The sequence below is a fragment of the Trichechus manatus genome, unplaced genomic scaffold, assembly GCF_000243295.1.
Source record: "Trichechus manatus latirostris isolate Lorelei unplaced genomic scaffold, TriManLat1.0 scaffold00034, whole genome shotgun sequence".
Lineage (NCBI taxonomy): Eukaryota > Metazoa > Chordata > Mammalia > Sirenia > Trichechidae > Trichechus > Trichechus manatus.
This window is the reverse complement of record NW_004443970.1, coordinates 20,973,323-20,998,322: the sequence shown is the minus strand read 5'-3', so window position 1 is coordinate 20,998,322 and position 25,000 is coordinate 20,973,323. Positions and strand designations below refer to the sequence as shown.

The following is a 25,000-nucleotide window of genomic DNA, read 5'->3' as shown; positions in this document are numbered from 1 at the left end:
AAATTATTTTCTGGTACACTAAGAACTTTGGAGTGTTTTATAGATTATGTTGAAGGTAAGAGCAAGATTTAAATTCACAGAGGTGTCTTGCTATTCACTCCTGACCCATTAAAACTAAAAGATAAGATTAAAGATTATGGCAGAAGCAAAAATGAAACAAATAATTTAAAAACCATCACAGGGAAGACTATAGCAAAGAATGGAAAGCTCTGGCAAAAGCGTTGCTACTCACTGGCTTTAGACATAGAGCAACACGAAGCAGTAACGAGAAGAGGAATTTACCTTCAGAGTCAAGACTACATTTTCTGGCTGTAGAGTCAAAGCAGTTGAGGAGTTTGTGTAATACAAAGGCAGCGTGCATCGAGAAAGCATAGAACAAGCCACATGAGTGATTAATGGTAACTGAGGACATGAGCATCTCACACAGAGGAAATCAAGTGATAGAAACAGTACGAGAGACCCCAGGAAGGCACATAAAACCCGAGTGTTTATTAGTGAAATGGTGTTTTGGGTACAGCCAAGTTCTGAAATTTACATTTGGATTTCTCTAGAGGCTTTTCATCAGTGTGTTAATCAGTTTTGGAAACAGGAATTATTAGAAGGAAAGTTACAAACGCTTAATACATTCTCCAAGTGATCTTGGTAAACTAGAGACTCAGAGGCTCCTGGAACTCCAGTGCCAAAGGCAAAATCTTCCAAACTGTCCTTTCTAAAATGAAACTCTAATGGTATCATTCCCCTGCTTACTAGCGTTCAATGGATTCCCATAGTTTTTAATCAAAACTTCTGAATGTGGTCCCACATGATCTAATCCCAGCTTCATGTCCCCATTCTTCTCCACCTTTCTGAACTTCTTTTCATCCCCAGAAAGCGTCATGCTCTCTCCCCCTTCCTTGTCCAGTCCTCCATGATGCCTCCTTGTCTAGACGTTATTCCCATCACTCTTTGCCTGACTAAATTCAAGTGTAAGCTTAGACATCACTTCCTCCAGGAAGCCTGTCTTGATAACCAGGTCTGAGCTTGGTGTACTACATCCCTCTTTTCTGCTCCCGTGGAGCCCTGTGCTGGCGCTTCCACAGCACTCAGCCACGTAGAGTCATCGACTCCCATGGGCTATCTCTAAAAAACGCTGCAGCTCCAGAAGGGCAAGACCATGATGCTCACTCCAAGTGCCCAGCATGGAAGCTGGTATACCATAGGTGCTTAATCAAAACTGGATAAACTTATGACCTGGTGGAGTGGTCACCTCTCTCTTAGAGCAAATGATCCCTGAACAGTGGTCCAAAGATGGGGGGCTGGTCAGTGATGAGGATGGACCAACCGACAAGGAAGTGAGAAAAATAAAGATGCAATGAGTTTTCCATAAAGCTAAAGTTGCTCAATTTATAAGACTGTCGTTTTTTTTTTTTTTTTTAGAGGGTGGTGATGGGGATGATACGTGTACAAAGGGAAATAAAGTTGTTATTGTTGTTGTTAAATATCCTTATGTGGCAAAATAAAACTAGGTGGCTCTATATCATTCCTCAGATATTTTTTTTTTTTTTTAATTTCCTGGTCCAGGAAATCCAAAAGTATGTTACCAATAATTTTTTAATGAGGTATCCAAACTGCTGGTGGGAGTGGGCAGTTCAGATACACAATGTTCCCAGGGTCACGTGCAGCATCTTGAAGACCCCTGTCTCCTTTTCTGGGTGTGGGTCCCATAGGCTTATTACCACTGAGGGCTGTTGTTAGCTGCCATGGAGTCAGCCCTGACTCATGGCAACCCCACACACAATGGAATGAAACACTGCCCGGTCTCCTGCGCCACCCTCTCCACCCTCGCCACCCTCATGATCTGTTATGGACCAGACTGCTGTGACTCATAGGGTTCATTGGCTTATTTTCAGAAGTAGATCGCCAGGCCTTTCTTCCTTAGTCTGGAAGCTCCACTGAAACCTGTTCAGCATCATAGCAACATGCAAGCCTCCACTGACAGACGGGTGGTGGCTGCACATGAGGTGCATTGGCCAGGAATCGAACCTGGGTCTCCTGTATGGAAGGTGGGAATTTTACCACTGAACCACCGAAGGCACAGGCTCCCAAACTCACCCACCATAAATACCTCAAGGGGTGAGTTAAACACACAGATTTCCAGGTCTCTCTCCTAGCATGTGTGAGTCAGAAGATTCGGGTGGGGCCAGGAATCTGTCTTTAAAACAAGCCCTGTGTGATGGATATGATTAGGGAAGTTTGGGGAACCTGCCCTTCATTATAAGGGCCGGTCGGTCACTCTGGGCTGCGGCCAGGGCAGAATTACCTAAAAGCTACAACAATTAGCCAATTCTTTTGTGTTTAATTTCCTTCCCAAATGTCAACCTGGTCTGAAAGGGAGTTACAATAAACACCTCCACGGAGCTCGGGGCATTTTCACCTTTTTCCTTTCCCAGCTAGTCATCACGTAGGTGTGAATTTATAATCCATGCAATGTAGAAGTTTGAATCCCGGCTCCACAACGTAGTATCTGTGATTCTCCACTCCAACTGCCCATTATAATCACCTGGGAGCTGTCTAAAAATACCAGTGGCCACCCAGCCCTGACCACTGCTATCAGAATCTCATGGGAAGGGGTCTGGGCGCTGCTGCCAGTGCTACTCTAAGCCTCCATGACCTTATCAACAGAATGGGGTAATCAGTCCCTACCTCAGGCAGCTACGTCAAGGAGTACAGGAGAACACAGTAACAGCTAACATGTATTGTGCATTATTCTGTTCTAAGCACTTTATGTGTGTTATTTAACGTCTATTGAGAGAGTTACTACGTTTCATGAAGCTTAAGACCAGTGTCTTCCAGAGAAACCCTCAACACATGTTAGCATTATTCTCGTCCCTGGGTTCCAGTGAGCTTCAGACAATGATTCTTGTGCATGCACCATCTTGTGCTGCTTTCTGAAATCCCTAGAATGTACTTTTTTTAAGTGGAAAGGAGCATGCATATTTTTAGAGGCACTGTGTCATCTCCCTCTGGCAGGGTTCTTGTTGTTAGTTGCTCTGACTCATGATGACCTTATGTATAATAGAAAAGTTGTCCAGTCCTGTGCCATCTTCATGAACTTTGGCATGTTTGAGTCCATTGTTGTGGCTACTGTGTCAATCCATCTCTTTTTCGCTAACCCTCTACTTTACCAAACATGACGTCCTTTTTTAGCAATTGGTCTTTCCTGATGATGTATCCACAGTAAGCAAGCCAAAGTCTCACCATCCTCGCTTCTAAAGAGCATGCTGGTTGCATTTCTTCTAAGACTGGTTTGTTCAGTCTTTTGGCGGTCCATGGTGTAGTAGGGTACAAGTAACTGAATCACTTACCTCTCACAGACACGAAGGGTAGGTTCCAGCCATCACAAACCCATTTATAATGATGGCCTGACACTAGAGCCAAATCGTTATCCAGTGACCGTTAGCATGAGTGAGGTCATTAAAATCAGCAGGAGGAGTCGCACATCCTGCACCTGCCCCAGAGGAAGCTTCAAGAAAGGGAAGGGGAGTAACTGAGGAATGAGATGAGCCAGGAAGATGCCAACTAGCTAGCTAAACCTAGAGGAGAAACCATGACCACACAGAAACTGATCTGGGAAGGCATCACCAGGAAACTCATAATTCCTATTGACAGTGATGCACAGAATAACAAAGGAGAGAAAATATTTTTTGAAAGGGAGAGGGGCAGTGAGGAGAAGGGGTTCAAGGACCTTAAATATTACTTTTTACCTTACAGCTAAGTACAGAAAGGAGGGAGCTCTGTAAAGAGAAGTCATTTTTCCCCTGCCAAAGTTGGGGTCACCTTGGGAATAAAAGGTCTCCACTGCTGAATATTTTTGAACCTCCCTATAAGGAAAGAGTTCACTGAAACCCTCCCCCAATCACAAGATCACTGACTTGGCTGCCCGGACTCCTTGGGCATCAGGGGGCTCGACAGCAAATGAAACAGAGCTCAAAAGACTCCAACCCAGGGTCCCTCACCTGAACAGATCTCACCTGGGTAACAGCATTAACATGAAAGCCACTGGGCACTGCCAGCATAGCTGATGCTACTGGTGCCCGCTCACCTCCCTGGGATCTTAACCATCTCAGCAGGCCTCCTCAGACTTCTACTTACTGGTATCTCTAACTTTGTGCTCCAAGGTTTATTCTGGAACCATGGCAGGTCACAAGTACATAGGAACTCATAATGTCCCCCACCCTCAAGCAGCCCTTAACCAGTGCCTCTTGGCATAGCCATACCTCAGCTCTCTCAGGCTTCTCATGGGCTAATTCTGAGGTTCTGCAGGATGCAGCTCCAGTCACCCCGTGCCAGCTGGTACAATGGCACACCCTGTATAGGCTGTCCTCCCTGGCCTGTATCGCCTCCCCATTTCCTGGCCAGGGTACTCGGCATCCCTCAAATAAACAATTTGTCTTTGAGTCCTAGACTCAGGCTCTGCATCTGGAGGGATCCAAACCAAGACATCTGGCATTTTCCAGGCTAAAACCAACCAGGAAGCTCCTCTACAAAGGTGTCTGGCTTTCTTGATGTCTTTGCTTAACTGCTATCCCTCTTCCTTGGTTAACTGTGGAAAGCATGATGCAGTCCTACATCCAAGGTTCGACTTAGCTCATCCATGTCGGTTCAACCAAGTATCCTCTCTCTACTTCACCCCACACCAATGGTTTTTCTCCACTGGAAAACGTACTCTGAGGTTGAAATGAAATCAGGAACCAGGGATTCCCAAGTTTGCAGGAGCCCCAAATCTAAAATCAATCCAACCACAAAGGACCTGTCCAACTAAGAATCCTGCCAGGGATAGTGGCAGCCCAGCTCCAGCCCACATCTGCCAGGCTCCTCAGCATCACTTCCTGGTCTTAGGACCTTGTGGTCCAAGGCCTGGGCCCAACTGAAGTGTTGCCTCTGCCCCACTCATTCCTTAGCAGGACTAGTTGGCATCCAGGCCAGGGTGCTAACGACATGCTAATTTTTTTATATATATAATACTTTATTGTGTTTTTGGTGAAGGTTTACACAGCAGTTTAGGTTGCCATTCAATAATTTCTATACAAGTTGTTCAGTGACATTGGTTACATTCTTCACAATGTGTGAACATTCTCATTATTTTCATTCTGGTTGTTCCGCTTCCATTAATCTGGTTTCCCTGCCCTCTTACATTCTCATCTTTCTTTTAAAGTAATTGTTGATCATATGGTCTCATAAAGGTGATTTTTTTAAAGGAGCACAATACTTACAGGTGATATTCGTTATTTTTTTAGCCAATTTGTTATTTAGCTATAAGGTGATTTCAAGGGCTAGTTCCGTTCCAGGTTCAAGGTTTCAAGAGTATCTCTGGGCAATAGTCTCAGGAAGTCCTCCGGTCTCAACTAGTCCAGTAGATCTGGTTTCCTTTCTTTTTAAGAAATTGGCGATTCTGTTCCACATTTTTTTCCCATTCTATCAGGGTCCATCTTTTACGGCCCTGATTAGAACAGTCAGTAGTAGTAGCCTGGCACCATCTAGTTTTTCTGGTCTCAGGATAGATGAGGCCATGGTTCGTGTAGACTATTTGTCCTATAGACTAGTTTCTTCTTTGAGTCTTTGGCTTCCTTCTTTCTCTTTTGCTCTGGACGAGACAAATAGTTGTATCTCAGATGGATAATTTTTAACAGACATATAAAAGCAACAGTCATTTGGTTCTGCCCAGGATGCACGCAGATACGGGCAATCATGTTTGTGAGATATAAATGAAGCCAGTGGCACAGAAGAATGAAAACACTTTTCCGACTACTAAGGCAGGCTGTGGGCACTAGGGAAGCGCTAGTTCAGTCTTCCCTGTGGAAGTCGGAATGGACTCAAAGGCAACTAACAACAACAACAACCCTGTGGTCCAATGTAAATGGCTTTTAGATAAGGCTTCTGTGTTTACTGTCTCTTGAGTATCGTTTTATCGCAAATGGACAGTACGATGATGCCATTTGTAACACAGTATCTGAGCTAACCATTGACTGGGACGGAGTTAACTGCCCTCACCCCCCATTGCCCTCACATCCACTAGGAACATTCCAAGTCAGATTTGTTGTGCTGCCGATAAATGATGTCCCTACTTGTCAGTCTGCTTTTAATGTTATCTTTCTATTCATTTCCTTAATATTCTATCGTGTTTTGGGTGAAAGTTTACACAGCAAATTAGGTTCCCATTTAACAACTTCTATACAAATTGTTCTGTGATATTGGTTACAATTTTCACAATGTGTCAGCATTCTCATTATTTCCGTTCTGTTTGTTCTGTTTCCAGTAATCTAGCTTCCCTTCCTCACCTTGCCTTCTCATCTTTCCTTTTGGGTAAATGGTGACTATTTGGTCTCATATAATTGATTGTTTAATTAAGGGAGTGCATTACTTACAGGTGTTAAAAGCCAATCTATTAAATTTGGCTGAAAGGTAACCTACAGAACTACTTTAGTTCTTTTAATGTTATCTTGACAAACATCTTCACACCAGGAAAGGAAAGAACCAAAGTGCTTTACCCTGCAGGACTAAGATCCTGACAAACAGACTTAACTGTTCTTCATTATCCTACATACAATACAACAAATGTTGGTTTGTTTTGTTTCACTGGCAGCCTACACCCATAATAAACCAAAATGAAAGGAATATATTTTTGTTTAAACAATCAGTTACAGAATCAAAGTAAGGGAATTAGCAGTGCCTTGGGCATTAAGTAGAGACCCACATGGTGCCTTAATATTTTCCGAACATACTATCCACTCACCTTAGCAAGGCATTCAAGGCCCCTCCCATGATCTGGCCCCAACTTACCTTTCCTTCCTTGGCCTCCTCACTCACCTGCTCTGGCCATGGGCTTGCTCCTTTCACATCTTGCCTTTCCTCACGTGGTTTCTGCGTCCATGTGGCCCAGCAGAGCCACCTCCCCACCTGTTCCAACCCTGCCTAACCTTTACTACAAGCCCAAAGCTACCTCCTCTCTGAAAAGATTCTGGTCAGAATTAACTATTTTTCTCTACACCCCTCTGCATGTAACTCATAGATACACTTATTTCCTTCTCCTTCAAATTATTACGTACTGTCTCTGCCATCTGGCTCTTAGCCTGCTGACACCAAGGACTATCTTAAAACCAGTTGCCACCGAGTCAGCTCCAACTCATGGCAACCCCACGTGAGTCAGAGTAGAACTGTGCTCCATAGGGTTTTTTACGGCTGATTTTTCTGAAGTAAATTGCCAGGACTTTCCTCTGAGGCATCTCTAGATGGACTCAAACCACCAATCTTTCAATTAGCAGCTGAGTGCATTAACTATTTGCACTACTCAGGGACTATCTTACTCATTTCCATATCTCTTTCATATCCAGCTGAGTGCCACATACAAAAAGCAAAACAGAAAAAAAGTCACCAACAAGTCAATTCCAACTCGGGGTGACCCTGTGTGTTGCAGAGTCGAACTGCACTCTATAGGGTTTTCAATGGTTGATTTTTTTCAGAAGTAGATCACCAGATCTTGCTTCCGAGGCACCTCTAGGTGGGTTCAAACTGTCAACCTTTTGGTTAGTAGTTGAGCACTTAATCGTTTGCACATCAGGGACTCCGCCACATACATAGGAGGTGCTCAGCAGATATTGTTCAAATGTGAAGCTACTTTCTGGCAAACTTTCTTTTAAAACAAAGCGTACACTCACTATTGCTAGGATTCTCAAACGATTCTACTCAGTTAGGGGAATCTTCCTCCCTTAGCTAAAAGAGTAGCATAATATTTCCTTTTAGGAATTTTAGTTTTTAAACAACATATAGTCTGAAAGGTTAATGTTTCTTCAAACTCCACTCTTGGAATTTCTGCTGTTGTTCCAATGGAATCTAAAGGTGTTTCAATTTTCCACGCAAGTTCTCAGTCAAAAAAGGTTACTAAGACCACAGATCACATAACTGGATGTTTAAAGACTTACTTTCAAGTCAGCCAAAATATTCCTCATACATTTTTTTAAAAAAATAACATACTTATAAATAAAAATTACCTCCTTATAATCCTCCATGAGGTCAAACTTCTTTTGTATAATTTTTCTGACAGTATCTGGAAAAAAAAAAGCCACAGAACAGTAGCAAGATTATTTATTCAGTAAAAGGCATAAAATGCATGTTTAGAAAATAGAAGTCTACTTATGCTCACAAATTATTGCACCTCTGCGGCATAGTAGTTAAGAGCTATGGCTACTAACCAAAAGGTTGGCAGTTCGAATCAACCAGGCGCTCCTTGGAAACTCTACGGTGCAGTTCTACTCTGTCCTATAGGGTCGCTATGAGTTGGGATCAACTCGACAGCAGTGGGTTTGGTTTTTTGGTTTTTATATAGTATTCTTATCATTTTATTCCTATTTTTTAGTGTAGGTGAGTAACTGAGTTAATGATGGTCTACCAGAAGCAAAGAAAGAAGGACAAATATTTTTGATGTGCTATTTCACCAGCAGTGGAATTAAACGTTCGTCACTTATAAGAGTTTTCCATTTCTCATAATATACCTTAATATTGATCAGCGAACCACATACAGCTTCATTAATAATTACTGATACAGTGTTATGTTGAAATTGTTAAGTCTTAATTAGTTGGAACCACTCATGCAATTCATTTTTCAGTAATTCCACATTTGCATAATGTTTTACACATGAGAGAAATCTTAAAACTAACCTAATTTGAATTCTTATCAGGGAAAAGGCCCCAACCTGCCCCCAAGCTGTGCATGAAAACACTGAAATGCTATGATAACTGGGTTTTTCCTTACGGATGCACTGTGGGCATTTTCACATTCTCACAGAGGTCTGTGTCAAAATGGTTACGAGCGATTTCTTATTCTGATCCATCAGTGTAGGAATGGTCTGAGACAACTGAGGCCCAGACGGGGAAAGTGACTTGCCTAAAATCACACAGCTATGTGTGAGGAAGCCAGACCCTGGCCCGGGGCCTTCCTTCTCCTGGTCCAGGTCCTTCCCACCACCCTCCGCATTAGCTCTCCTCCTAGGAATGAGCTTCTGAAACGCTAGGACTGTATCCATCACATCTGGAGAGTATTACTGGGGGTAAAGGAAACCCCATGGTGAACCCCTTTTTAAAGCAAAGAAGTTGAGATTTACATGCCAGGACACAAAGCAAGCCACTTCCTACAGAGCTTTCTGGAAAACAACTTCCTTCTTGTACAGAACAGATACATGGAGAGGATCTCTAAAGATTATGTTGCAAAAACAGTGATTTTCAAACTGGTAGAACCCTGGGTGGTGCAAATTGTTAACGTACCCAGCTACTGAAAGGCTTGAGTCCACCCAGAGGTGCCTTGGGAGAAAGGCCTGGTGATCTACTTCCAAAAAAAAATAGCCATCAAAAACCCTGGAAACTATGGTAATTCCTCCAGGGTACCTCAGGTGCTACCTAGAGGGGGGAAGCTAAGCCTGCCTAACCCACAGTTCTTCTCCCCTTCAACCAGTCAGCTTTGCTTTGGTCTGTTTTATAGTTTAGACTTTGTTTAAAAATTCGTTTGATGAAGAGGTCTGCAGCTGGTTTTAAAAAAAAAAAAAAGATTGAAAATCATCCATTTGTTAAAAGTGATGTTTGTTGTTGGTTGCTATCAAGTTAGCTCCAACTCATGGTGACCTTACGTATTAACAGAACAAAACGTTGCCCCGTCCTGTACCATCTTCACGATCACTGGTATGCTTGAGCCCACTGTTGCAGCCATTGTGTCAATCAATCTCATTGAGGATTTCTCCCATTTTCAATGACCCTCTAATTTACCAAACATGATGTCTTTTTCTAATGATAGGTTTTTCCTGATGACAAATCCACAGTAAGTGATAAGTAAGGTAAAGAGCTAAACAGAAGATTCCAAACGGCAGCTCGAGAAGACAAAGTATTATAATGAAATGTGCAAAGACCTGAAGTTAGAAAACTAAAAGGGAAGAATACGCTCAGCATTTCTCAACCTGAAAGAACTGAAGGAAAAATTCAAGCCTCAGGTTGCAATATCAAAGGATTCTACGGGAAAAATATTAAACGACGCAGGAAGCATCAAAAGAAGGTGGAAGGAATACACAGAGCCACTGTAACAAAAAGAATTGGTCGATGTTCAGCCATTTCAGGAGGTAGCATATGATCAAGAACCAATGGTACTAAAGGAAGAGGTCCAAGTTACACTGAAGGCATGGGTGAAAAACAAGACTCCAGGAACTGACAGAGTACCAATTGAGATGTTTCAACAAATGGAGGCAGCGCTGGCAGTGCTCACTCATCTATGCCAAGAAATTTGTAGGGCAGCTACCTGGCAAATCACCTGGAAGAGATCCATATTTATGCCTATTCCCAGGAAACGTGATCCAACTAAATGAAGGAATTATCGAACGATATCATTAATATTACACACAAGTAAAATTTTGCTGAAGATTATTCAAAAGAGGATGTGGAATCAGAGATATCATTGCTGATGTCAGGTGGATCCTGGTGAAAGCAGAGAATACCAGAAAGATGCTTACCTGTGTTGATTATGCAAAGGAATTTGACTGTGTGGATCATAATAAATTATGGATAACATTGCAAAGAATAGGAATTCCAGAACACTTAATTGTGCTCATGAGGAACCTGTACATACATCAAGAAGCAGTCATTCAAACAGAATAATGGAATAGTGCATGGTTTAAAGTTAGGAAATGTGTGCATCAGGGTTGTATCCTTTCACCATATTTATTCAGTCTGTATGCTGAGCAAATAATCCGAGAAGCTGGACTATATGAAGAAGAATGTGGCATCAGGATTGTAGGAAAACTCATTAACAACCTGCAATATGCAGATGACACAACCCTGCTTGCTGAAAATGAAGAGGACTTGAAGCATTTACTGATGAAGATCAAAGACTGCAGCCTTCAGTACCGATTACACCTCAAAATAAAGAAAATAAAGTCTTCACAACTGGACCAATATGCAACATGATGATAAATGGAGAAAAGATTGAAGTTGTCAAGGATTTCATTTTACTTGGATGCACAATTAACACCCATGGAAACAGGAGTAAAGAAATCAAATGATGCATTGCATTGGGCAAATCTGCTACAAAGAACTCTTTATTTTTTTTTTAATTTTTAAATTTTTTCCCATACAAAAATTTATACATATATTGTTTTGTGACTTGAATTGCTCCCCCATACTGTGACAGCACACTCCTCCTTTTCATCCCAATTCCCCATGTCCATTCAACCAGCTCCTAACCCTCTCTGTCTTCCCATCTCACCTCCGGACAGAAGCTGCCTGCTTAGTGTCTTGTATCTACTTGAGCTAAGAGGCACACTGCTCACGAGTGTCACTTTATGTCCCACAGTCCAGTCCAATCCCTGTCTGAAGAGTGGGCCTCAGAAATTGTTTTAGTTCTGAGGTGATAGAGAATCTAGGGGCCACGCTTTCTGGGGTTCCTCCAGTCTCAGACCATTAAGTCTGGTCTTCTTACTAGAATTTGAGCTCTGCACTCCACCTTTCTCCTGCTCCATCGGGGACTCTCTGTTGTTCCCTGTCAGGGCAGTCATTGGTGGGTGGTAGCCGGGCTCCATCTAGTTCTTCTGGTCTCAGGCTGATGAAGTCTCTGGTTTATGTGGCCCTTTCTGTCTCTTGGGCTACTACTTTCCTTGTGTCTTTGGTGTTCTTCATTCTCCTTTACTCCAGGCGTTTGGGACCAATTGATGCATCTTAGATTGCCGCTTGCAAGCTTTTAAGACCCCAGATTGTCACTCACCAAAGCAGGATGCAGAACATTTTCTTAATAAGCTTTGTTATGCCAATTGACCTAGATGTCCCCTGAAAGCATGGTCCCCAGACCCCTACCCCTGCTACTCTGTCCCTCAAAGTGTTCGATTGTATTCAGGAAACTTCTTAGCTTTGGTTTAGTCCAGTTGTGCTGACTTCCCTTGTAGTGAGTCCTGTCCTTCCCTTCACCTAAGATAATTCTTATCTACTATTTAGTTAGTAAATAACCCTCCCCCTCCAGCCCCACCCTCATAACCATCAAAGAACATTTTCTTCTGTGTTTAAACCTTTTCTTGAGTTCTTATAATAGTGGTCTTATCCAATATTTGTCCTTCTGTGACTGACTAAATTCACTCAGCATAATGACCTCCAGCTTCCTCCATGTTATAAGATGTTTCACAGCTTCATCATTGTTCTTTATCATTGCCTAGTATTCCACTGTGTGGATATACCATAATTTGTTTATCCATTCTTCTGTTGATGTGCACCTCGGTTGTTCCCATCTTTTTCTATTGTGAACAGTGCTGCAATGAACATGGGTGTGCATATATCTATGCGTGTGACAGCTCTTATTTCTCTAAGATATATTCCAAGCAGCGGAATAGCTGAATAGTATTGCACTTCTATTTCTAGCTTTTTAAGGAAGTGCCAAATCGATTTCCAAAGCGGCTGTACCATTTTACACTCCTACCAACAGTGTATAAGTGTTCCAGTCTGTCCACAACCTCTCCAGCATTTATTATTTTGTGTTTTTTGGATTAATGCTAGCCTTGTTGGGGTGAGATGATATCTCATTGTAGTTTTGATCTGCATTTCTCTAATGGCTAACGATCCCAAGCATTTCTTCATGTATCTGTTAGCCGCCTGAATATCTTCTTTGGTGAAGTGCCTGTTCATATCCTTTGCCCATTTTTCAACTGGGTTATTTGGGTTTTTTTGTTGTTGTTGTTGAGGTTTTGCAGTTATCTTATAGATTTTAGAGATTAGTCGCTGATCAGACTTGTCATAGCCAAAAATTTTTTCCCAGTCTGTAGGTTATCTTTTTACTCTTTTGCTGAAGTCTTTTGATGAGCGTAAGTATTTGATTTTTAGGAGCTCCCATTTATCTAGTCTCTCTTCTGGTGCTTGTGCATTGTTACTTATGGTTCGTATTGCGTTTATGCCGTGTACTAGGGCTCCTAGCGTTGTCCCTATTTTTTCTTCCATGATCTTTATTGTTTTCGATTTTATATTTAAGTCTCTGATCCATTTTGAGTTAGTTTTTGTGCATGGGGCGAGGTATGGGTCTTGTTTCAGTTTTTTTCAGATGGATATCCAGTTATGCCAGCACCATTTGTTAAAGAGACTGTCTTTTCCCCATTTAATGGACTTTGGGCCTTTGTCTGATATCAGCTGCTCACTGGTGGATAAATTTACATCCGGTTTCTCAATTCTGTTCCATTGGTCTATATATCTGTTGTTGTACCAGTACCAGACTGTTTTGATTACCGTGGCAATATAATAGGTTCTAAAATCAGGTAGTGTGAAGCCTCCCACTTTGTTCTTCTTCCTGAGTAATGCTTTACTTATTTGAGGCCTCTTCCTTTTCCATATGAAGTTGGTGATTTGTTTCTCCATCTCATTAAAAAATGCTGGTGGAATTTGGATCGGGATTGCATTTTATCTGTAGATTAGCAAAGACCTCTTTAAACTGCTGAAAAGCAAAGATGTTACCTTGAAGACTAAAGCGTGCCTGACCTAAGTCATAGTGTTTTCAATCGCCTCATATCCATGCGAAAGTTGAACAATGAATAAGGAAGACCAAAGAAGAAATGATGCCTTTGAATTATGGTATTGGCAGAGAATACTGAATATACGATGGACTGCCAAAAGAACGAACAAATCTGTCTTAGAAGAAATAGAGCCAGAATGCTCCTTAGGAACAAAGATGGCAAGACTTCATCTCACATACTTTGGATATGTTATCAGGAGGGATCAGTCCCTGGAGAAGGACATCATGCTTGGTAAACCAGAGGGCCAGCGAAAAAGGTGAAGACTCTGAACGAGATGGACTGATACAGTGGCTGCAACAATGGGCTCAAGCATAACGATTGTGAAGATGGCACAGGACTGGGCAGTGTTTTGTTGTATTGCACATAGGGTCACTATGAGTTGGAGTCTACTCGATGACACCTAACAACAATAACAAGGTGATATTCATACTACTGTATAATGCAATTGGGATCTTGATCTAGTTAAGAGTTCGAATAGAGTTCAAGCTCCACCACTTCCTGGGTGTTTAACCTTAGGTAAAATAACTGCTACGAGCATCTTCATCTGTAAAATGGGATGATACTAGTTCTTGCTCTCAAAGGACTGCTTAGGGTTAAATGAGAGAATGGGTCAGAATCAACTCAATGGCAACAGGTTTTTCTTATGTAAATAAAATAGCACAGGGTCTAGCAAAGAATGGACACTCAGTGTACACTGCTGCTATTACTATATGAAGAGATTTAGAAAATGTAAGTTACAAACCAGTATACATGGTCAGTGTAGTGTGGACGAGTGTTATTTCGCCACGCAGCATTCATTCACTTTTCTTGTCATTAAACAAAACGACAAAACCCTTTGAATTTCTTTTGGGGAAATGCCCCTTCCTTACACTCTCAGATCAAGTGGACTGGGTAAGCGGTGATGTCAGATCCACAAATGTGGGTCCTCACTGGCCCAAATACACTCTGCAAACTCCTTGGAATTCCCCAGACACTTTCAAGGTGTCCAAGAGGTTGAAACAAAAGATGTTATTTACTTTTCACTATGTTTACATTTGCATTAAGGATGCAAAAGCAATGGTAGATAAGATGACTGGTACTTTAGAATGTATCATTAGTAACATCCATTGTATTTTTTACTGCCATGCACTTGCAGAAAATGAAAAGCTGGTAACACTAGACATTATTCTTGATGAAACATTAAAAATCATTATTTTATTAAATCTCAACCTGTGAGTACACATCTTTTCATAATTCTGTGTGACAAAATGGGAAGTATTCATAAAGTCCATTTCTTGCACACCAAAATTCAGTGACTGCTGTCTTGAGAAAAAACGCTTGTGCAAGTGTTTTGAGCTGTGAGCTAAACTAGCCACATTTTTAACAGTACGCCATTTTTACTTGAAAGTATGACTAAAACAAACCATGGGTATTCAGACTTAAGTCTCTGGTAGATATTTTCTCAAAAAGGAAGGAAATGGAGCCTGCAACTTTAAGAAAGCAGCTGACAGGATTTGTTGCCGATGATAAACTTAGAGCTTTCAAGGAAAAACTAAATTGTGTAAAACCTGTATCCACCGCAGTGAAGTCGACAGCTTCCCCAAATATAGACCTTTCTATTGCAAGCAGGAGACATTTTTAAGGATTTTGATACTGTAAAATGAAGCGTGTCAATATTTGGAAGATCTGCAAAACTTACTGAACCAATATTTTCCAAATGATTACTGCATGATGTTACAAAATCAAACATGTGAAAAGATCCATTCAAAGGGCAAGACAGAAGAGTTCATTGATATGGCTCCAGATTCCACACTGCAACTCAAACTTTGAAGAAACTACCACTTTCTATTTTGGTGTCGCATCAAAAAAAAAAAAAAAAAAATCACAATTATCTGAATAGGCTACTAAAATACTCCTCTCTTTTACAACTACATATCTCTGTGAGACCAGATTTTCATGTTATAATTCAGCCAAAACAATATACATCACAACAAACTAATTCAGAAGAAGAATCCAGCTGAATTCTACTAAGCCAGGCTTTAAAAGCATTTGCAAAAATAAAATAAAAATCAATGCCACTCTTCTTACTTTTTGTTCAGTTTGTAAAATGTCATTATTTTTAATAAAATTATGTTATTTATGTAAAGGGCTTATTGTTATTTTTTAATGAATTAACAAATAAACATGTTAATATTTTCTCCATTTGGATCTCAAATATGGTAAATGTTTACAGACCTAGCACAAACAAAAGCTCTTTGGGGCCCTGCATAATTTTAAGAGTTAATGTGGACCTGAGCCCCACAAGGTGTGAGAATGTCTGGTCCAAGTCAAGGAGCATAGCCGCTCCACCTGCCACAATGCTTGGGTTAGGGGTTAGCACACAATCCGAAGAGTCCAAAGTTAGCAAACACTTTGGACAGTCATCAGGGAAGATCAATCTCTACAAAAGGACGTCATGTTTGGTAAAGTAGTTGCTGTCCAGTTGATTCCAGCTCATGGCAACCCCATCAGCCGAACTGCTCCATAGGGTTTTCAAGGCCAGGATTGCCTCCCAAGGTGCCTCTGGGTGAGTTCGAACCACCAACCTTTTGACTAGTAGTCAAATGCTTAATCGTGTGCACCACCCAAAAGAGGGAAACCTTCGATGTGATGGATTGACACAACAGCCACAACAATGGACTAAAATATGCCAGTGATCCTAAAGATGGCGTAAGACCAGGCAATGTTTCATTCTGTTAAAGATAAGGTTGCCATGAGTCTGAGCTGACTTGATGACAACTAACAACAACACACAATCCAACTTCAACCAATGAGCGACAGACTCCAGCTTTTTGTTTTCTGAGGGGAGAAAAGTTCCCTAACTCGTTCTCTCGCTTCACTCCATTTCCCTGGACTGGTGATGGTAAGGATGTTGGCCTAGATGTAGCTCCACAATCCTCCAAACACAAGGCAAGAAACTGACAATGAAGCCACCACATGAGAAATGGTGCCAAATAGGTGCTGGTGACATCATTTGAGTTCCACTCCAAATGGCTATTTTTCTACGCTACACTTGCTGAGGAGGTGACAGGGATGTGTACTCCCAAAGGTACAGAAAACAAGGGTGGCCTGTTCTGAAGGCCACAAAGTCACCATTTTGAAGGTGCGTCAATCAACAGAATGCAGGTGGCTGTGACATGGGTCTGTGTCTCTCAGTCAACCATTCTTACAGTGGTTCTTTCTTACTGTCGCCAGTGGGTGTGTCTCTGGTAGTTTCTCAGGTGTGTATGGACTAAGAGTAAACAGCCCTGAATACAGGCATGCCTCATTTTATTGAGGTTCGCTTTATTGCGTTTCACAGATACTGCGTTTTTGACAAATTGAAGTTTTGTGGAAACCCTGCGTCGTGCAAGTCTGTCAGTGCCATTTTTCCAAAAGGATGTGCTCACTTCATGTCTTTGTTTCCCATTTTGGTAATTCTCAAAATAATTCAAACTTTCTCATTATTATTATATCTGTTATGGTGATCTCTGATCAGTGATCTTTGATGTTACTATTGTAATTGTTCTGGGGTGCCACAAATCACACCCATAAATAAGACAGTGAACTTAATCGATAAACACTGTGTGTGTTCTGACTGTTCCACTGACTGGCCACTCCCCTGTCTCTTTCCCTCCCATCAGGCCTCCCTATTCCCTGAGACATGACAGTACTGAAATTAGGCCAATTAATAACCCTACAATGGCTTCTAAGTGTTCACGTGAAAGGAAGAGTCGCAAGTCTCTCACTTTAAATCAAAAGCTAGAAATGATTAAGATTAGTGAGGAAGGCATGTCGAAAGCCTCTTGCACCAAACAGTTAGCCCAGTTGTGAATGCAAAGGAAAAGTTCTTGAAGGAAATTAAAAGTGCTACTCCAGTGAACACACGAATGATGAAAGTGGCTACACTAAACAACAGATTTTCAACATAGACAAAACAGTCTTATATTAGAAGAAGATGCCATCTAGGATTTTCATAGCTTAGAGAGGAGAAGTCAATCACTGCCTTCAAAGCTTCAAGGGGCAGGCTGACTCTCTTGTTAGGGGCTAATGCAGCTGGCTGAAGCCAATGCTTATTTAGCAGTCCGAAAATCTTAGGGCCCTTAAGAATTATGCTAAATTACCCTGCCTGTGTTCTATAAATGGAACAACAAAGTCTGGATGACAGCACATCTGTTCCCAACATGGTTTACTGAATATTTTAAGCCCACTGTTGAGACCTACTGCTCAGAAAAAAAGATTCCTTTCAAAATATTACTGCTCATCGACAATGCACCTGGTCACCCAAGAGCTCTGATGGAGATGTACAAGGAGATTAATGTTGTTTTCATGCCTGCTAACACAACATTCATTCTGCAGCCATGGATCAAGAAGTAATGTTGACTTTCAAGTCTCATTAATTAAGAAATACATTTTGTACAGCTACAGCTGCCACAGATAGTGATTCCTCTGATGGATCTGAGCAAAGTAAAGTGAAAACCTTCTGGAAAGGATTCGCCATTGTAGATGCCATTAAGAACATTCATGATTCATGGGAGGAGGTCAAAATATCAACATTAACAGGCGTTTGGAAGAAGTTGATTCCAACCCTCACGGATGACTTCCTCCTTTGTGGAGGAAGTAACTGCTGATATGGTGGAAACAGCAAGAGAACTAGAATTAGAAATGGAGCCCAAAGATGTGACTGAATTACTGCAGTCTCATGATAAAACTTTAATGGGTAAGAAGTTGCTTCTTATGGATGAACAAAAAAAGTGGTTTCTTGAGATGGAATCTACTCCTGGTGAAGATGCTGTGAACATTACTGAAGTGATAACAAAGAATTTAGAATATTACACAAACTTTGTTGAAAAGCAGCTAAGAGAGGATTTGAGAGAATTAACTCCAATTTCGAAAGAATTTCTACTGTGGGTAAAATGCTATCAAATAGCATTGCATGATACAGAGAAATCTTCTGCGAAAGAAAGAGTCAATCGATGCGGCAAACTTCATTTTTGTCTTATTTTAAGAAATTGCCACTTCCATCCCAACCTTCAGCAACTACCACTCTGATCAGCCAGCAGCCATCAACATCGAGGCAAGACCCTCCATTGTCAAAAAGATTATGCCTTGTATTTTTTAGCAATGAACTATTTTTTAATTAAGGTATGTATACTGTTTTCTTAGACATAATGCTATTGCACACTCAATAAACTACAGTATAGTGTAAATGTAATTTTCATAGGCACCAGGAAACCAAAAAAATTCATGTGATTAGCTTTATTTCAATATTTGCTTTATTGCAGTTGTCTGGAACCAAACCTGCAGTATCTCCAAGGTATACCTGGTACAAGCCTGGTGTTGTTGTTAGCTACCACAGAGTCAACCCTAACTCATGCCAACCTCATGCACAACAGGATAAGATCATTGTGATCCATAGGGGTTTCATTGGCTGATTTTCAGAAGTAGATCGCTAGACCTTTCTTCCTAGTCTTTCTTAGTCCAGAAACTCTGCTGGCATCTGTTCAGCATCAAGTAACACACAAGCCTCCACTGACATGAGGTGCACCGGCCGGGTATTGAACCTGGGTCGCCTGCATGGAAGGTGAGAATTCTACCACTGAACCACCACCGCCCTCAAATAGAAACCTAAGGGGCTTCTATGGACAGTAAGGGCTAGACAGCCAACTCTGTGAAAACTCAGGGTCTTCTTCTCTTCCTCTTTCTCACACACGAATCCCCAGGTTAGGGCACAGCAGTTGCTGAAAGTCTTCCCTTCAGTTAAATGGGATTGTACCACATTCTTCTCACTAAACGTTAACAGGATTATATCGGTGACAGATTAACTGGTATTTCCCTAAGCAAAGCTATGCAGAAATAAGCGAATATCAGAGAACAGGGAAGCCTCAGAGAAACAGACTGCCCAGTCTCCAACAGAAAGCCCTATCAGAGTTTACTCAAGAACCCTGCCCTCTGCCAAGTCCTTCTGGGAGCCTGGGGCCCTCAGAGTCCTAGGAATGGTCCCAGCTACATCTGAGGACACTACTCACTGGCAGCTGACCCCTGCCCTCTGGCTGCCAGCTGGCTCTTTCCCTCTGCCAAGGCCGATCCTTGCTGTGACGGTCAAAATCCCTGGAGCTACGGTCCCAAGACTTTGGAGCAGAGATGTTCTCCCTCCTCGTGGTTTAGAGCAGTGCTGTTCAGTAAAAATAATACATCAGCCACACTGTTGTTGCTGCTGTTAGATGCCACAGTCATAGCGATCCTATGTACAACAGAAGGAAACACTGCCCAGTCCTGCGCCTCCTCACAATTGTTGCTATGTTTGAGCCCATTGTTGTAGCCACTGTGTCTATCTTGTTGTAGGTCTTCCTCTTGTTTGCTGACCCTCTACTTTACCAAGCATGATGTCCTTCTCTGGGGACTGCTCCCTCCTGATAACATGTCCAAAGTATCTGAGATGAAGTGATTTTAAATTTTCTAGTAACCACATTGAAAATATGAAAAGACCTGTCCCTAAGTAACTGCAGTCTTATCTTGCTCTCTCTGAGGCTTCTACACGGAGATGATAATGATCAGCTAATCCGTCCTGAGCCGCCTGGAGGATCAGCTGAGACAGGGCCTCTAAAGTACTTAGCACCCGACCAGACAATTCGAAGAGGCCAGTGAGTTTCTCCTGCCCTGAGGTCGGACACTGTCTGGCCACCTTTCTCATGCAGCAATTCATTTGCCACTATACCAATTCCATACTCTTTTCCACAGCATAATTAATAGTTGCCTCTTAGTATGTAACAGTGGGAGGGAAACATTTAAGCTAGTAGATGATTAAGTTATTTTTATTGTAAAAGATTGTTTCTTCGCATTTGGTCTTAGTACAAAGCCATGGGGGCCCTCATTGTGGGCCTCTCCAGAATGACTGTGACTGTCAGCTTCTCTTCACTCACCTCCTAAGCTTACAATGTTTTCCTACCTGGGAGTTATTTTAAATTTCAAGTGATAATGGAAATTCAGAAACGTAGCAGCAAGGGGTTAATTCTGACCCTTTGTGATTATGTTGTTTTGTTTTTTTTTAACTCTTTGTGTGTGTGTCTGTGTGTGTGTGTGTGTGTGTGTGATTTCTCTGTGACTTTTTGATGTCTGAAACCACATCAAGTAAGATGAAATAAGAGAAGTATCTTGCACAGGATCCATATATAACAGACATATCTTCCTTTTCTTAGTCAAAACTTCTCTTTGACTAAGATTTTTGTGTTCCCTAAGTGGCTTCTTTTAATACACATGTAGGTTCTGGCCCAAGGCAGACAAAGGGAAATTCCATCTCTTTATAATGTTCTCTTGTAAAATGCATAGGCACCAATAGTGTTAAATCAGACACACACAGTCCCTCTTTTGCTCCAGTGGCACCATCTTAAACACACACAGGGCAGAGGTCTCATGCATGGTCCTGTACTAAGAATGATTTAATCTGTTAACTTATGAGTTAAATCAACACTGATCGAAGTGAAAGTGACTATTCACATTTTTGCTGAAAGTATTCATTTTATAAGTAGAATAAAAAAATGATATTCACATTCAACTTAGAGACAAAAACAAGGTCTGTAAATGTTTAGCTTTATTTCATTAAATATTAACAGAAACAACCATAACTGTTTCTTTCCTCGGGCACTTAAAAAAAATTTGACAACTTGCCCCAGTCTAGGCCACTTCCTGAGGGCTGAAGGGGCAGGCAGACAAACCAGGTGGAATGCCTGACAAATCCAGTTAAAACACACATCAGGAAAGTCAGTCCAAAGAGTGTTAACTCCTGGATGTGCTGCCATTACACAGGGTGCTAAGGTCAAGAGGCATTTTGCCCTAACAAAAGTCTCAGCACACCACCTGGTATATACTATATTTTTACCAAATACCACACAAAAGGTCTACGTTTTTTTTGCCAACCGGGCGCTTGCACTTATGAAAATACTTCACAGAGGGAGAAGTGCACTTAGCCAAAAAAAATACATAACACACATGTTATTTGCATAAAAATACAGAAAATATACTAGCATAAGAATGTTAGAGTCTTTCACTTTCACTTGAGGGGGAAAAAGGAAAGCCCTCCAGTACCATGCATACTCTGCCCCTCCTTCTAGTCCTCTAGCCTTGGGACATAGAATACAAGTGCTTAGCAGGACCCAAGTGCTGCCTCTTCTCCCAGGCCCACTGCTTCACTACACTCCCCAGGCCCACTCCTTGTTGTTAGGTGGGACCATGTCACTGAGTTCTGGACAATGGAACATGGGCCTCCAGGACCTCTCACAAGACCCTTCATACTTTCTCTCTTTACTCATCTCCCAGCCAAATATGGAAGATCCAGTGGAGAATTCTAAAGCTCAAAAGGATGACAGAACCATTAGGTAGAGTAAGCCAGAGTCCCCAGATTTCTCACAATCCTCCCCAAAATTACCCGTACATTGGACTGAGTGGGAAAAGGCAAACATTTTTCACTAAGATTTGGGCTTGTTTGTTAGGACAAACGGTGTTACTTACCCTCACTAAAACAAGTCTTGGGCAATTAAGACCCCTAGCATTTTCTTGCTACTTACCTCCTCCACCTGTAATCTATCCTGCAGCTTTGACCACACAAACATTATCTCACCTTTCTCAGGAGAGGGTATACACAAACCTAACACATGCAGACAGAGACTTAGTGAAGTTAATAGTTCACTAAACCTGTCAGTTTGTTGTACTATGGGGGCTGGCATGCTGCTGTGACACTGGTAAGTCACAAAGAATATTTTCTGACTATAAAGCCATAAAAGTAGAAATCAACAGCAGAAAAAGCAAAGAAAAAAAATCAAATACACGGAAACTGAACAACACGTTGCTCAAAAACTACTGGGTCATAGAAGAAATTAAAGACAGAATAAAGAAATTCACAGTATCAAATGAGAATGAAAACACATCCTACTAGAACCTTTGGGACAAACCAAAAGCAGTGCTCAGAGGTCAATTTATATCAATAAATGCATACATCCAAAAAGAAGAAAGGCACAAAATCAAAACATTAACCCTACAACTTGAACAAATAGAGAGGAGCAAAAGAATCCCTTGGGCACCAGAAGAAAGGAAATAATAAAAATTAGAGCAGAAATAAATGAAATAGAGAATAGAAAAACAATTGAAAGAGTTAACAAGACCAAAAGTTGGCTGTTTGAAAAGATGAACAAAATCCATAAACAGTTGACCAAATTTACAAAAGAAAAACAGAAGAGGAAGCAAATAACCGAATATGAAATGAGAAGGGCGATATCACAACAGACGTAACTGAAATCAAAAGAATCATAACAGAATACTATGAAAAACTGTACTCCAACAAATTTGAAAACCTAGAGGAAATGGACAAATTTCTAGAAACACACTACCTACCTAAGCTAATACAAACAGAGGTAGAACTAAATAAACCTATAACAAAAGGAGAGATTGAAGAGGTAATTAAAAAACTCCCAACAAAAAAAAGCCCTGGCCCTGACAGCTTCACTGGAGAATTCTTCCAAACTTTCAGAGGAGAGTTAACACCACTACTACTAAAGGTATTTCAGAGCGTAGAAAAGGATGGAATACTCCCAAATTCATTCTATGAAGCCAGCATAACCCTGATACCAAAACCAGGTAAACACAATAAAAAAAAGAAAATTATAGAACAATATCCCTCATGAACATAGACTCAAAAATCCTCAACTAAATTCTAGACAATGGAATTCAACAACATATCAAAAAAATAATTCACGATGACCAAGTGGGATTCATACCAGGTATGCAGGGATGGTTCAACATAAGAATAATAATCAATGTAAACCATCACGTTAATAAAACAAAAGAACCACATGATCTTATCAATTGATGTAGGAAAGGCATTTGACAAAGTCCAACACTATTCATGATTAAAAACTCTCAGCAAAATAGGAATAGAAGGGAAATTTCTCAACATAATAAAGAGCATTTATACAAAGCCAACATCATTCTAAATGGAGAGAGTCTGAAAGCATTGCCCTTGAGAATGGGATACAGACAAGGATGCCCTTTATCACCACTCTTATTCAACATTGTGCTGGAGATCCTAGCCAGAGCAATAAGGCTAGAAAAAGAAATAAAGGGCATCCAAATTGATAAGGAAGAAGTAAAAGTATCCCTATTTAAAGAAGATATGATCTTATACATAAAAAACCCCAAAGAATCCACAAGAAAACTACTGAAACTAATAGAAGATTTCAGCAAACTTTCAGGATAGAAGATAAACATACAAAATCAGTTGGATTCCTTTACACCAACAAACAGAACCTCCAAGAGAAAATCACCAAATCAATACCATTTACAATTGCCCACAGGAAGATAAAATACTTAGGAATAAATCCAACCAGAGACGTAAAAGACCTATACAAAGAAAACTACAAGACACTACTGCAAGAAACCAAAAGAGACCTACATAAGTGGAAAAACACACCTTGCTCATAGATAGGAAGACTCAACATTGCAAAAATGTCAATTCTACTCAAAGCGGTCTACAGATACAATGCAACCCTGATCCAAATTCCAACGGCATTTTTTAATGAGATGGAGAAAGAAACCACCAACTTCATATGCAAAGGGAAGAGGCCCCGGATAAATAAAGCATTACTCAAGAAGAAGAACAAAGTGTGAGGCCTCACACTACCTGATTTTAGAACCTATTATACTGCCATGGTAGTCAAAACAGCCTGGTACTGGTACAACAACAGATACATAGACCAATGGAACAGAATTGAGAATCCAGACGTAAATTCATCCACCTAGGAGCAGCTGATATCTGACAAAGGCCCAAAGCCTGTTAAATGGGGAAAAGACAGTCTCTTTAACAAATGGTGCTGGCATAACTGGATATCCATCTGCAAAACAATGAAACAATACCCATACCTCACATCGTGTACAAAAACTAACTCAAAATGGATCAAAGACCTAAATATAAAATCTAAAACAATAAAGATCATGGAAGAAAAAATAGGGACAATGTTAAGACCCCTAATACATGGCATAAACAGAATACAAAACATTACTAACAATGCACAAACACTAGAAGAGAAACCAGATAACTGGGCGCTCCTAAAAATCAAACACTTATGCTCATCAAAAGACTTCACCAAAAGAATCAAAAGACCAACTACAGACTGGGAAAAAAATTTCAGCTATGACATATTTCATCAAGGTCTAATCTCTAAAATCTACAAGATACTGCAAAACCTCAACAACAAAAAGGCAAATAACCCAATTGAAAAATGGGCAAAGAATATGAACAGACACTTCACCAAAGAAGACATTCAGGCAGCTAACAGATACACGAGAAAATGCTCACAATCATTAGCCATTAGAGAAATGCAGATCAAAACTACAATGAGATACCATCTCACCCCAACAAGGCTAGCATTAATCCAAAAAACAAAAATAATAAATGT

General features: G+C 40.9%; 1 protein-coding gene across 1 annotated transcript in view; it reads right to left on the bottom strand.

The window, feature by feature from the left end:
* The window catches only part of PROM1 (prominin 1), a 124,940-nt gene that overhangs the window by 85,079 nt on the left and 14,861 nt on the right, over window positions 1–25,000 (bottom strand). Inside the window, exon 2 of the mRNA XM_023730251.1 lies at window positions 8,028–8,083. Coding sequence (XP_023586019.1) covers window positions 8,028–8,083 — 56 coding nt within the window. The remainder of the gene's footprint in view (window positions 1–8,027; window positions 8,084–25,000) is intronic.